We start from the raw sequence: 12,987 nt of genomic DNA, 5'->3' as shown, positions 1-12,987 counted from the left end.
TACGGAGTAAGAAATAGGAATAACCTACCAATGGTATTATCCAAGATATCATCCGTATATACCAAGATGCATGGTACATGATTTGTATTAAACACTTGGTAAATACTCATTGTAAAGCAAGATAGTATTATCATAAATATTATGGACAAAGACACAAAGTATGATTTTATATATTAACGTTGTGCAAGTTTTTTCAATTCAGGGGACCGATCAATTTTATAAATAGCTTAGTACAAGGCCTTTGATTATAAGACGATCTTTTATGTAGCGTGTTCTTTAATTAAAAATGTAAATAGCTAAATGAGACTATTACACTTAGATGTTTGTCGTAACTTTGGAACAAATAATTGCGTCAAAAAAAAAAAAAAAAAAAAAAAAAAAAAAAAAAAAAAAAAACCTTGAAACAAATAATTCCAAAAAATATCATTCAAGATCACACTAATTAATATATTTCATTAATACATAGCAACAATTCACAATTCATTGAGGCGAAAAAAAAAAAAAAAGAAATCAATATCACAATACATAACTTTAAAAAAAAATAGAACAAAAAAAAAAAAAAAAAAAAAAGTCCTCTTTCCTTACAATTCAAATGCAATAGTTGTAATAAGTACTCAAAAATATTCATAGTGTCAACCATATGTACGTAGTAAAATCAATTGGTTTTGCTGCAAATAGTTCTAATTTCTCCGTTTGTTCCAGTAAGTACACTCAAGTTACCCATCTTCACCATTGCATCCGAGAAATCAGTGAGGAATGTTGAAGAACTCGAGCTATAAGACGAGACTTGAGAGTCCGTGGTTCCGGTACCATTTCCATTATACAATTGTTGGTCGGAGTGAAGAAGACCTTGTTGGCTCATTAAGTTGGTGTAGTAGGCATTGTCGAACGTTGTTGCACTTGTTTTGTCAAGGGGCGAAAGGTTGTTTTCTCCTCCACTTTGAGGACAATTTGCTTGCAAAGACGTCGCAAATGTGGAGTCTATATTAGTTTCGTTATAGATACGTGTTTTGAATGTGGTGCATCTTGCTTGCCCTATAGTATGAGCTCCTACAATGAAAAAAAAAAACAACAACTTTAGTTGAAATGTAACACAATATCTCTAGTAATAATGATACATTGAAATCATTTCATGATAGGATATAATGCATGCATGCCCATTGTTGGCTTATTGCATATTTTGATTCAATTCAATATTAAATTTATGCATGCATGTACGTTTGTTTAAATTTTATTTTTTTTCTCCACAGAGTTGATTCGTGCCCTTATTTACATTATTTATTTTGAAATGCAAAAAAAAAAAAAAAAAATAATAATAATGAATAAAATACCAGATAAGGCCACCATTTCTTGGGTAGTAAAGCCTTTGTCTGAAAAAGACTTGATGAGCTCGTTTATATTCAAAGTTGGGGCTGGAATATCGGAATTAGCCGAGCTAAGACTTGCTGTAGTTGAATCTCTTCTTCCTAACAATACTGTCCAACTTGGTCCACCAAGCTGAAAAATGAGAAAAAAAAAATTAGAAATTGGAGAGATATGAGATATCTCTAACAATATTAGAGTGTCACACAAAAACAACAATTGGAAATTCATGTTTAATAAGATTGATGATGAATTTATAATTGTGATTCGAAAAAGAAATAAATTAAATCAAGTTGCTAAATCAAACTATTGTTAAAACTTCTTTATGATTGATGAAAACAGTTGAAATAGATACTTACCGCAACCACAGAGTCTCTAGCAGCAACCGCTACAATATCAGCACAAGATACAATTCCGGGACATAAATTCTCAACTTGAGATTTAATAGTGTCTATTACTTCATAACCCCTCACCGAACCAGCATTTGGCCTTGCTGTTTTTTCTCCGGTGAAGTTTGAAGTGTCGTTGAGCAAAATTGAACCATCACATCCCTGTCAATCACAGAGAGAAGATAAATCAAACTTCTTAACTTGATTAATTAAAAAGTTAAGCGTGTATGACGATATGGGCTCGCTTCCAACGTACTACTCTACTATATGTACATACATTTAAAATTTATAGTTGGATCGGACGATCTTTGATTGAGGGTGTATATATTGGAATGCAATTATGCAAGAAACTTAAACGTTTCCATAAAAAGGAAAATTACTTTTCTTTACTCTTTGTCAAGTCTTGTTTAACTTGTGTCGCTAATTACGGCAACCAATCCAATTAAAAACTTACTAAAAACATTCATGAGTATTACCCTAGCTTTTATGTATTATGCGAGTAGTGATTTGTGCCTTCTATCTTTTATCTTATTGTGTTACTTCATTTTTTAATTAGTTGCAACTTTTTTTTGCACTATATATTCACTAGATTGTAATCACGAAACCATCTTTTGTGATTTATACTAAAGTGAAAATATAGTGAGATACAAATATGTGGAATCTTGGTATATTTGTCTCAAATATTAACATTTTATAAATTTTATTTATTGATAATTAAGTAAATTATCGATTGAAAATATTCATTGACAAAAGTGAAAGTCAAATCATTGCATAGAAGAAACAAATAAAAAGTATAAACAAAGCACAGTAGTGTTACTAAATCCAAGTAAATAATTATAACTAAGGAGTATAATATAGTACGTGTGCATGTCAAAACCAATTAACAATTCGAAATTTTTTACAAATGTTACTGATACTCAAAACTTTAATTAATCACTTGTATAAGCTTAAAAAGAAAACATGCATGTAGATTTAATTATTTATTTTATTAAGAAAAGAGTTATTTCAAGCTCAAAAGTTGAACTAATCAAATAGTAGTATAAACTCAACTAGATGAAAGGAAATCTTATGCATGATTTGAACATCAACTATTGATTCTTGTAACACAAATATGAACTTTGCTACTTACATTAACAAAGCAGTCATGGAAATGAAGCCGAAGCAAGGATGCTCCCATGCGAGCCTCACTCCCCACAGCAGATTTAACTGCAGATTGAATTGTGGAGAGAGCATTTGGGCACGAGCTTGAATAGAAGTTCGATGATAATTGAGCCGTAACAGCTCCTATTAGTGTCAAAAGCAACCAAAATTGAAGCTTAAAGCCGGAAGGTTTTGATGCGGAAGACAATAGTGAAGCCATTTGTGTTATGGATAAGTGTATAAGAGAAAACAAGTGTATAGATTATGATTATGATTATTATTATTGTATGTAGGTTGGCTTGATTTCGAAGGAAGAATATAATGCATACATATATAAGTGTTTGATAATACCAAGAGGAATTATTCAAGTCAATATTTCATCGCTCACTAAATTAGGTTTGTAATAAATACCATGCAAATTGTGTTACAAACTTACAATAATAATTCATGACAAACTCTTTCAAATCAAATTATATGTTAATATTCGTTTTATGTTGTTTATAAATTAGACCATATTCTGTTCACTTTATTTTACCAAACTGAAGTTATTTTTACTTAACATGATATCTCTATTTTATTTAATTTCTTCTATTTTTAAGGGTAAGATTATGATGCATGAAGGCTTGATCAATACCACAAACATTTTTTTAATACTTGTAACTAACAGAACCAAAAATTACGTGACATACAAAAAATATTACTGCAGTTATACTTTAATGAGTTAAAAATTACTGTAGAATCTTTAGCATATATAATTTTTTTTATAATTTACACTAAAGAATTCGCAAGCAAACAATATGCAAACTAGGAATAGCTCAATGATTTACAGTACTTACTTCTAAGAGGATTCCACGAGTGGACTTATTGTATACACGTAGCATTCTTTCTACTCATCAAAGAATGATATGTTGTTACAACAAAGTCAAACACATCCTTTATGCAAGTGTATAAAATTAAAGATGAAAAGAGAATGGGAAAATAAAAGGCAAAGTATAATTTTGAAATATTTGATTAGTTATCTATAGACCATTATCGTATAATTATTCTTTATGGTCGCTCAGTTTTCAACTGTGGCCCCATTTGGTTTAATGTAAAACATTTTCAATGAAAAATTAGTTTTCATGGAGAACATATTTTCAAAGAAAAGCACAATTGCAAATTTGTTTTCCTTTGTTTGGTTGCATACAAGAAAAGTTCAAGAAAAATAGAAAATAAATAAATAAATAAAAATAGGAGTGTAAATGTAATGATGAATGAGAGGGAAGTAAAAAAGGAGGTAAGGAGGAGAGAGGAAAATGGGGCCTCCCTTGTTTTGTGAAAGAAAACGTTTTCCATCATTAAGGATGAAATTTTCCACCCTTGGAAAAATTGTTTTCCACCCCTTAACAAACCAAATAAAGGAAAATGGAAAAAAAATAGAAAAATCATTTTTCATGAAAATATTTTACATCAACCAAACCAAACGGACCCTGTTATAAGTACAATTTTTTCATGTTTTTAGTCAACACAATCTCATGGTACGCAATCATCTTACCACTCATAATCTAGTGTCTGCTGGTTCGTGGAGGCTTATGTACTAAGCATGGTACATACGTTTCATTAAATAAAAAAAAAAAAAAAAAAAAAAAAGAATATATTATAGAAATGTGATCAACATAAAGCTAGAGTATAAAGAACATACTGTTAAATAATGTTTTTTATCTTCATGTTCTTTGATTATCAGTGTAATGTACTTTTATTTATGACATAATATTCACTGTTTATTGTGAAATGTTCTTTGAATTTTGTCTATAGATTATGGTGGGTGGATATAAATAATGGTCATTAACTAATATTAACATGTTCTTTATTAATATTACGGATGCTCTTTAGATATATAAAATTAAAAGAACATAAAGCTGGATGTTCTTTATAAAACAGCTATATGGTCTTTACAAAACAAGTATATGTTCATTCTACTTTTTTAAAAATAAAAATAAAAAAAAAAAAAACTAAAATGTTGGATGTACCATGCTTGGTACATTCGCCTCCACCAAGAAAATTTTTCTCCTAATCAACACCATCTCATAGTATGCATTCAAAATAGCTTCTGAAATTATATTAGGAAATTTTAGATTTTAACACCACACAAAAACCCAAAATTGATTTTTAACACCCCGTAAAAAATTTTATTTTAACACCAGACAAAATTCCAAAAAATGGATTTTACCACCACTTAACTGATTCCGTTTAGGAATCCATTAAATGGGGCCATAAAGACACGTGTCGCTTTATTATTAGCCAAAAAAAGAAAAAAAAAACCTAAAACTACCCTAGCCACCCCAGCCCCACCACCACGCCACCACCGTCCATCGCCCTTCCCCGACCTACCCCCTGTCGGCATCTGACGTCCCAGAGAAACACCCGGTGCCAACGACCCCATCCCAACCACCCTTTCCCCCACCTACGCACACCACTCTCTCCCTTTCCCCATTTTCATTTCCCGACCCCCACCCCAAAACCACCCCCTTAAACGCCCCCTCCCCCGAAAACACCCGTTCCCCCTACATCGGAAATTAAACATACTTCTCCCTTTTCCTCTTCCCTTAATCGACCCCCTAACCCAAAACCACCACCCCAAAACCATCCTAAACGAGTTTTTGGGTTTTGTTTGGGGCAGTGGTTTAAGGTTTGGGAATCGATTAAAGGAGAGGGAGGGCGTTTTCCGGGGGAGGATGAAGGGGTGGAGGGGCGTTTCTGGGGGAGGGGGGCGTTTAGGGGGTGGTTTCGGGGTGGGGGGTCTGGAAACAAAAGTGAGGAAAGGGAGGGGGTGGGGTGCGTAGGTGGGGGAAAGAGTGGTGGGGGTGGGGTGCGTAGGTGGGGGAAAGAGTGGTGGGGGTGGGGTCGCCGGCATGGGCCGATTCTCTTAGCCGCCTGACACCAACAGGGGGAGTGTTGGGATAGGGCGGTGGTGGCTGTGGTAGTTTTAGGTTTTTTTTTAATTTTTTTTAAAACAAATAAAATAGTGACACGTGTCACTGTGGACCACATTTAACGGAATTTTTAGACGGAAACCGTTAAGCGGTGGTAATACCCATTTTTCTGAAAATTTGTGTGGTGTTAAAATAATTTTTTTTTATGGGGGTGTTAAAAACCATTTTCAAATTTTTTTTAGGTGTTAAAAATCTAAAATTTCCATTATATTATGGAGTATATAATCCTTCATTCATATTGTTTCGTTGTCTACTCTATTTTAATTTTCCGTGGTCTTTAAGATACAATTCAAAACATGATTAAATAAATATCTCCAATTTTGTGCATGTACAAAAAAAAAAAAAAAAAAAAAAAAAAAAAAAAAAAATTGTAAATAAAAAAATAAAGTGCTTAAAATAAATATTGCAATAATTTTAACAAAATTTCACATGGCTACGTTATCTTTTATCAACGTTGTAATAAAATACAAAGCAAAAGAGATAGGAAGCTAGGAACAAAGGGAGTACAAATTATGAGTGCACTATTGCACTCTATTGTTTGGTTGCAACAATTTTATGTATGCACTCAAAATTCCTAGGAAATGCATTATTGATTTGTTGTTTGGTTAACCAAAAAAGTGCAAAATGGAGGAAATAGAAATTCCTAGGAATTTCAGTTTCCCACATAATGTGGGAATCCACTTGCCCACTTCCCCCTAGGTCATTCAAATTTCCTAGGAATCGTAATTTCCTTAATGCCAACCAAACAAAGTAAAACAATTTCCTAGGAATTTGAGGAAGGAAATAATTTCTCATGAATTGTAAATTACTATGGAAAGTTAATTCCCACAGAAAATCTTGCGTGGACCTGGTCTATAATAATATTATTAGGACCTAAGGTTTATACACATGTAACTGGCATTATATTCAACATAGTGACCCCTAATTTTAATATAGTAACCTTATTTTTTAACATAGTACTCCGTAACCTTTTTTAAAACTTGTATGATTTTTAATGTTATTATGAATTTAAAGTACGACATTATGTTGAATAGTGACCTAATTTTAATATAGTGATTATTATTATTATTATTATTATTATTGACCATTATATTAAATATTTCATTAAAAAAAATTAACCTCTTATACCTTTTATAATGTCACACTAAGGCCCCGTTCTCTTCACCTTATTTTTGCTAAACTGAAATTATTTTTACTGAAACAAAATTATATTACCTGAACTTAAATTAATTTTACTGAACTTAAATTAATTTTACTGAACTGAAATTATTTTTGCTGAACTGAAATTATTTTTACTGATTTTCTATTATAATTCTTCTCTAAGAAAACTGAATTTTACTGAACTGAAATTATTTTTACTGAACTGAAATTATTTTTACTTAATATTATTTTTTTTAAGGTGAAGAAAACAGGGTCTAACTTTAATTTCAACATAATAACTTTTATTTTAATATAGTAACCTTTTTTTTATTAATAAAACAATCATATTATATCTAATGTTGGTGGTCCACAATAAATTAGTGTGAACCAGGTCTATTAAAGAATTTTCCCATTGCAACCAAATGAGTCCATATATAGTTGTATGAATGCATGCAGTTTCTTACCAAATTTGGCGATTTAGATTAACCGCATCGACTACAAAAAATGGTTGAGCAGGGGAAAAATCAGTGCTTTGATACTACGTCAAAACTCTTCCTATAATTAGCAATTGCATTGATTAATTACTAAAAGTAGTTAAACAAAAGAAAAATAAGTGCTTTGATTAGAGACTAAGTCACTAGTCTTCCTAAAATTGGAAATTTAGAATATTTAATTGATGTAGTAGGAGTAGATTTTTCAACAAATCAAACACATGTCATGTAGTCACTTGTGGTGTTCTTCCACGTACATGTTTTGACTAACTTAATTTCTTGATGCATTGGCCCTATAGGCCCATATAATTATCTCCTTTCAATTTATACGCGTTGTTTTGAATTTTAATTTATCAGATTAGATATTTCACATCAATCTCAAGATATGTAAATATGTAAAAAATTATTAACCTATTGATATTAATAAATTATAAATCGACACGAATCTAACGAGATTTCTGACAAAATTAGTGAGGAAATAGAATTGAATGACTTGTATTGCTTTTTTATCATTCATCAATAGGTTGAGTATTTATACAAAACCTAAGTTCATAAGATAGGAAACAATCTTCCTAAAAGATATACTACCAAATTAAAACTATACATCCTAAAGATATATTCACTAAATAATATCTTAACATAACATAAACCTAATATAATATTTTCTTAATAATATCGATATGGAAAATATCACACATATATTTTTCGATATCTCTAACAATTCCACATGATTATAATTTTCCTAAAGTATAAATTAACAAACTAGTCAAAGTATGTAGAGTATGAAAGTTATAGTGTTACTCCCTACGTTCTGCAATAATCACAACACTATGTGTTGCACAATGGTTTAGGAAAATTATAAAGTGGGGACCAAAAAGAAAATTTTGCGAAGCATAATATAAAATATACTACCTCTGGATTGTATTATATGCAACTTTGGGGTATTATTGTGAAATATAAAAAATTCCAAAGTTACATATTATATTATCCGGAGGTAGTAATTGGTGGGGATATATGTAATTGTTAGTAGGAGACAAATAATAGAAAAAGTGAAATCTTGCCAAATAAGAAAGTATTGCTATTATTATGAAAAGGACTTACAAGAAAAGTATTGCGATTACTCTGTATTACAAAGCGAAAGGAGTACATTTTAAAAAGGAAAATTTGCTAATTGCAGCTATTTAAAGTTTGTAATTTTTAAATTACAACCATCTAAAAGTATTAATAAATTATAAATTATATCCCAATTCAATTTTTCATCGATTTGCGTGTCGAAAAATATTCTGTTAACATTTTACGGGTCATTTTAGCCCTTAAGAACCCAAATTGAGCTCGAAATTTGCAAAAAAAGAATAACGTAAGTGCTTCGTTTTGCGTATAAAAAATGTATTGATTTGTGTGCAACTATTTTTTGCCGTTAAAAGGAGGTTCTTTCATTATTTTTTTTTTTGCCAATTCCGAGATCATATTAGATCCTTAAGGCCTAAGGTGGCCCCTAACATCTTAACGGAACATTTTTACACGTAAATCGATGAAATAATTGAATTAGATTGCAATTTATAATTTATTAGTACTTTTGGACTGTAATTTACAATTTTTTTTTTAAATGTTTGCAATTTATTTGTAAAATAAAAACTTTAAATGATTGCAATTGGCAAATTTTCCCTGTAAACAAAAAGGGAGAGTATTACTCCCTTTGTTTTTTTAATTTGCATCAGTTTGACCGTCATATTTGACGAGACACAACTTTGACCATTAATATCTTTAATTGCTAATTAGTAAAAATTATAACAAAATTATATTATGAAACTAGATATTATGACGAATCTAATGATATATTATATAATAATATTTATTTATTTTATAGAGGCGAAAAAATTAAGTCAACATGGTATGTAAATAGTATAAAAAAATCAAAGTGACACATTTAAAAAAAATGGAGGGAAATAGTTAATTTCTGCAAACTTTCAACTTTTGAAGAGTATTTGATTGGGCCCTTCATTATAAATAAAAAATAATAAAAAAAAAAATACACTTGGTTTTGCGTTTGTAGTGTCCAACTTTTCAAGATGATGCATTAGCCTTTATCATTGAGCCCAATAAAAAAGTGCTATAAATGGGCCTTTGTATGTAGTTAGCTACAATAGTAACATACCAAACTAGTTAGTCCACAATCAATTTATAGTACCAAGAGTTAACATGCAAAATAATCTTCACAAAAATTAACCAACCATTACTAAAATGAAGCTTTGACAAATAATTACATTAAAATTATATCACAATTCAGTAATCCATACAAAGATTGTAAATCCCCCCAATATTTTCTATTTTCTTAATATATATATATATATATATATATATATATATATGTATATATATATATATATATGTATATATATATATATATATGTATATATATATATATATATATATACTATATATATACATATATATATATATATATATATATATATATATATATATATATATACATATATATATGTATATATATATATATATATATGTATATAGTATATATATATATATATATATATATATATATATATATCAAGCACAACATTAAAACTCTTAGCTCTTTCCTTACATTTTTTTTTTTTTGAGCTTAAACTTAAATTTTAAATCAGTTAGTCTTCCTACAATTAGTTCTAATTTCTCCACTTGTGCCCGTAAGAACACTCATGTTACCCATCTTCACCATTGCATTGGCGAAATCCGTGAAGAATGTCGAAGAACTCGAACTATAAGATGAGACTTGAGAGTCAGTTGTTCCACCGTTCCCACTAAACAATTGTTGGTCGGAGTGAAGAAGACCTTGTTGGCTCAACAAGAGGGTGAAGTATGCATTGTCGAATATTGTAGGGCTTGTTGTATCGAGAGGTGATAGGTTGTTGTCGCCTCCATTACTAGGGCAATTTGCTTGTAGAGATGTTGCAAGTGTGGAGTTTATGTTAGTCTCATTGTAGATTCTTGTTCGGAAACTAGTGCATCTTGCTTGGCCTAGAGTGTGAGCACCTACAATATGATGCAAAAATAAAGCACATTAGTCAAAAGAAAAAAAAAAGACCTATTCATGATATATGTTTATACATTAAGAAGTAATATTATTTCACTCATTACCCATGCATGTTGGATAAGATTAATACCATAGAGTTGCATGCGTGCTAGTATTATAAGCCACGCAAAGAAACTTCCTAATATAAATTTTTACTTACATACTATTATAATAGTGTGGCGGTCTACTATTTATGCCTTAAACCTTTAGCATTTTATTAAATTACTTTGTTATAAGTACAGTTGTATAGGTTATGGGTTCATGCAAAAATATTATTTATAAAAAAGAATCTAAAATATGTGACTAATATATATTGTACTAGACCAATTACAAAGAATGTAAGAAAGTAATGTGTTTAAAAAAAAAAAAATGAATAAATACCGGATAAAGCCACTAATTCTTGGGTGGTAAAGCCTTTGTTGGAGAAGAATGTAATGAGTTGGGAAAGATTCAAAGTTGGGGCTGGAACATTTGCATTTGCTGCACTTTGACTTGCTGTTGTCGAATCTCTTCTTCCTAATTGTACAGTCCAACTTTGTCCACCTAGCTGAAATTAGGGAACAAAAGTTGAAAATATAATTAGATCAAGTATGTCATCACTTTCCTTTTTAACATACATTTATAAAAGTCTTACCGCAACCACGGAGTCTCTAGCAGCAACAGCTAATATATCAGCACAAGATACAACACCGGCACATACACTCTCAACTTGTGATTTTATCGTGTCAATTACTTCATAACCTCTCACTGAGTTTGCATTTGGCCCGGCTGTTTTTTCTCCAGTGAAATTAGCAGTATCATCGAGTAGAATTGATGCATCACATCCCTATTGTTCATCCAAAAGTAGAAAAAGTAAATATATATTTTGTTTCAAGAAAAGATGGCCGTCAAATTAAAGAGAAAGTATAATTCTCTTTTAATGAACATTATCCTACCACACATGCATGTATATAAAACACTTAAATGACAACATATTAACTATTTAAAAATATGTAAGTATAGACTGAATTGGAGTAACAAAAAACAGAAGTGAAATTCTTGATTCTTTGAACATACATTTTATGGGATTTCAGTTGGCTAACAATAATTAATTCTTCAGGGTCATAGTTTTTCCAATAATTCATTTCAAGGTGTCATGTACAAACAATATACTTTAACCATATATGTCTTAATCAAATTTAATAACTTCTGTATTGTAATACTGAATTTGTATTAAGTATATAATCTAGTAGTATATAAACCATTTGTGTCTTAATCAATCTTAATACTTCTTTGAAGTACTGAATTTTAATAATAATGATTCTTTGAATTATTGTTATCAATTTATATAATATTGATATGATTGTATCATCAGACCAAAAGGAAAATTTAGCGTTTAGAATTGCATGAAAAATGATCATTGATCAACTATAGACTTAATTAGAAGAATGAAACTAATATTGCATGTACGAAAAAAAAAAAAAAAAAAACCCTTGTGTAAATGGAATAAGTGTTGAATATAGACTTACGTTAACAAAGCAATCATGGAAATGAAGTCGAAGCAAGGATGCTCCCATACGAGACTCATTCTTCACAGCAGCTTGAACCGCGGATTGGATTGTGGAGAGCGCATTTGGGCACGAGCTTGAATAAAAATTTGATGATAATTGAGCCGTAGCTGCACCAATTAGTACTAAAAACATGCAACACCGAAGCTTAAAACTAGAAGTTTTTGATTTGGAAGCCATAATATTATTATTAAGATATGAGGTGGTCTATATAAAGTTTGATATAGGAAGTAAGAAAGCTGGCTTAAGAAAGTTTAATATGCTTGCTATCTTAAGTGATTGTGAATTGTGATAACAGTGGTTGGTTTGAGGCGTGTATATATATAAATATTTTTATTTATATTGTTTTTATTTGAACAATATTTATTAATATATATATTTATATGTAGGTGACAACATAAAGATGTGAACAACTCTAGTCAACAAACGACGAAATTATTTGGTTGGCTAAATAATAAGTAACTTTGTGTTATATTATATAGTTGTAGGGCCTGTTCACATTTACTTAATTTCAGTTCAGTTCAGTTCAGTTCAGCTCCAATCAGTTCAGTTCAGTTCAGTTCCAATCAGTTCAGTTCAGTTCAGCTCTTAATTTCCCTCTCACATAAAATATTCATTTCAGCTCAATTCAGTTCAGTTCAGTTCAGTTCAGTTCCAATCAGTTCAGTTCAGTTCAGTTCAGTTCCAATCAGTTCAGTTCAGTTCAGCTCCAATCAGTTCAGTTCAGTTCAGTTCAGCTCAATTCAGTAAATATAAACAGGCCCGTAGTCTTATAGAAGAGGAGTTACGGACTGATTAGCCCAACTTAGACTGAAATTGATATATAGGGAGTAATTTGTGGTCGTATACTTCGTATATATTTGTCGTGTATGA

At 30.4% G+C, this 12,987-nt stretch overlaps 2 protein-coding genes across 2 annotated transcripts; both read right to left on the bottom strand.

Annotated features, from left to right (window-relative positions):
• Window positions 1-576: 576 nt before the first annotated feature.
• Window positions 577-3,111, bottom strand: LOC145571365 (cationic peroxidase 1-like). Its single transcript, XM_081630411.1, has 4 exons — window positions 2,881-3,111; window positions 1,722-1,913; window positions 1,332-1,497; window positions 577-1,050 (listed from the first exon to the last, which is right to left on the bottom strand). The coding sequence occupies exons 1-4, from the start codon at window positions 3,109-3,111 to the stop codon at window positions 656-658; spliced, it is 984 nt and encodes a 327-aa protein (XP_081486537.1). The 3' UTR covers window positions 577-655.
• A 6,987-nt stretch (window positions 3,112-10,098) lies between these two features.
• Window positions 10,099-12,401, bottom strand: LOC145572635 (cationic peroxidase 1-like). The gene is made up of 4 exons (XM_081631596.1): window positions 12,076-12,401; window positions 11,202-11,393; window positions 10,949-11,114; window positions 10,099-10,527 (listed from the first exon to the last, which is right to left on the bottom strand). Exons 1-4 carry the CDS (start codon window positions 12,292-12,294, stop codon window positions 10,136-10,138), a joined length of 969 nt encoding a protein of 322 aa, XP_081487722.1. The 5' UTR covers window positions 12,295-12,401; the 3' UTR covers window positions 10,099-10,135.
• Window positions 12,402-12,987: the final 586 nt, after the last annotated feature.

The sequence above is a fragment of the Chenopodium album genome, chromosome 12, assembly GCF_948465745.1.
Source record: "Chenopodium album chromosome 12, dcCheAlbu1.1, whole genome shotgun sequence".
NCBI classification, from domain to species: Eukaryota; Viridiplantae; Streptophyta; class Magnoliopsida; order Caryophyllales; family Amaranthaceae; genus Chenopodium; species Chenopodium album.
The sequence above is the reverse complement of the archived record's forward strand: the minus strand, read 5'-3'. Positions and strand labels throughout refer to the sequence as shown.

Excerpts from the sequence above, each read along its gene's own strand:
- LOC145572635 (XM_081631596.1), bottom strand. The coding sequence starts at position 12,294 with ATGGCTTCCAAATCAAAAACTTCTAGTTTTAAGCTTCGGTGTTGCATG. Across the intron at positions 11,394-12,075 it reads TCCATGATTGCTTTGTTAAC|GGATGTGATGCATCAATTCT; the intron begins GTAAGTCTATAT and ends GATGAACAATAG. Across the intron at positions 11,115-11,201 it reads CTAGAGACTCCGTGGTTGCG|CTAGGTGGACAAAGTTGGAC; the intron begins GTAAGACTTTTA and ends CCCTAATTTCAG.
- LOC145571365 (XM_081630411.1), bottom strand. The coding sequence starts at position 3,111 with ATGGCTTCACTATTGTCTTCCGCATCAAAACCTTCCGGCTTTAAGCTT. Across the intron at positions 1,498-1,721 it reads CTAGAGACTCTGTGGTTGCG|CTTGGTGGACCAAGTTGGAC; the intron begins GTAAGTATCTAT and ends CTCATTTTTCAG. Across the intron at positions 1,051-1,331 it reads AGAAATGGTGGCCTTATCTG|GAGCTCATACTATAGGGCAA; the intron begins GTATTTTATTCA and ends TTTTCATTGTAG.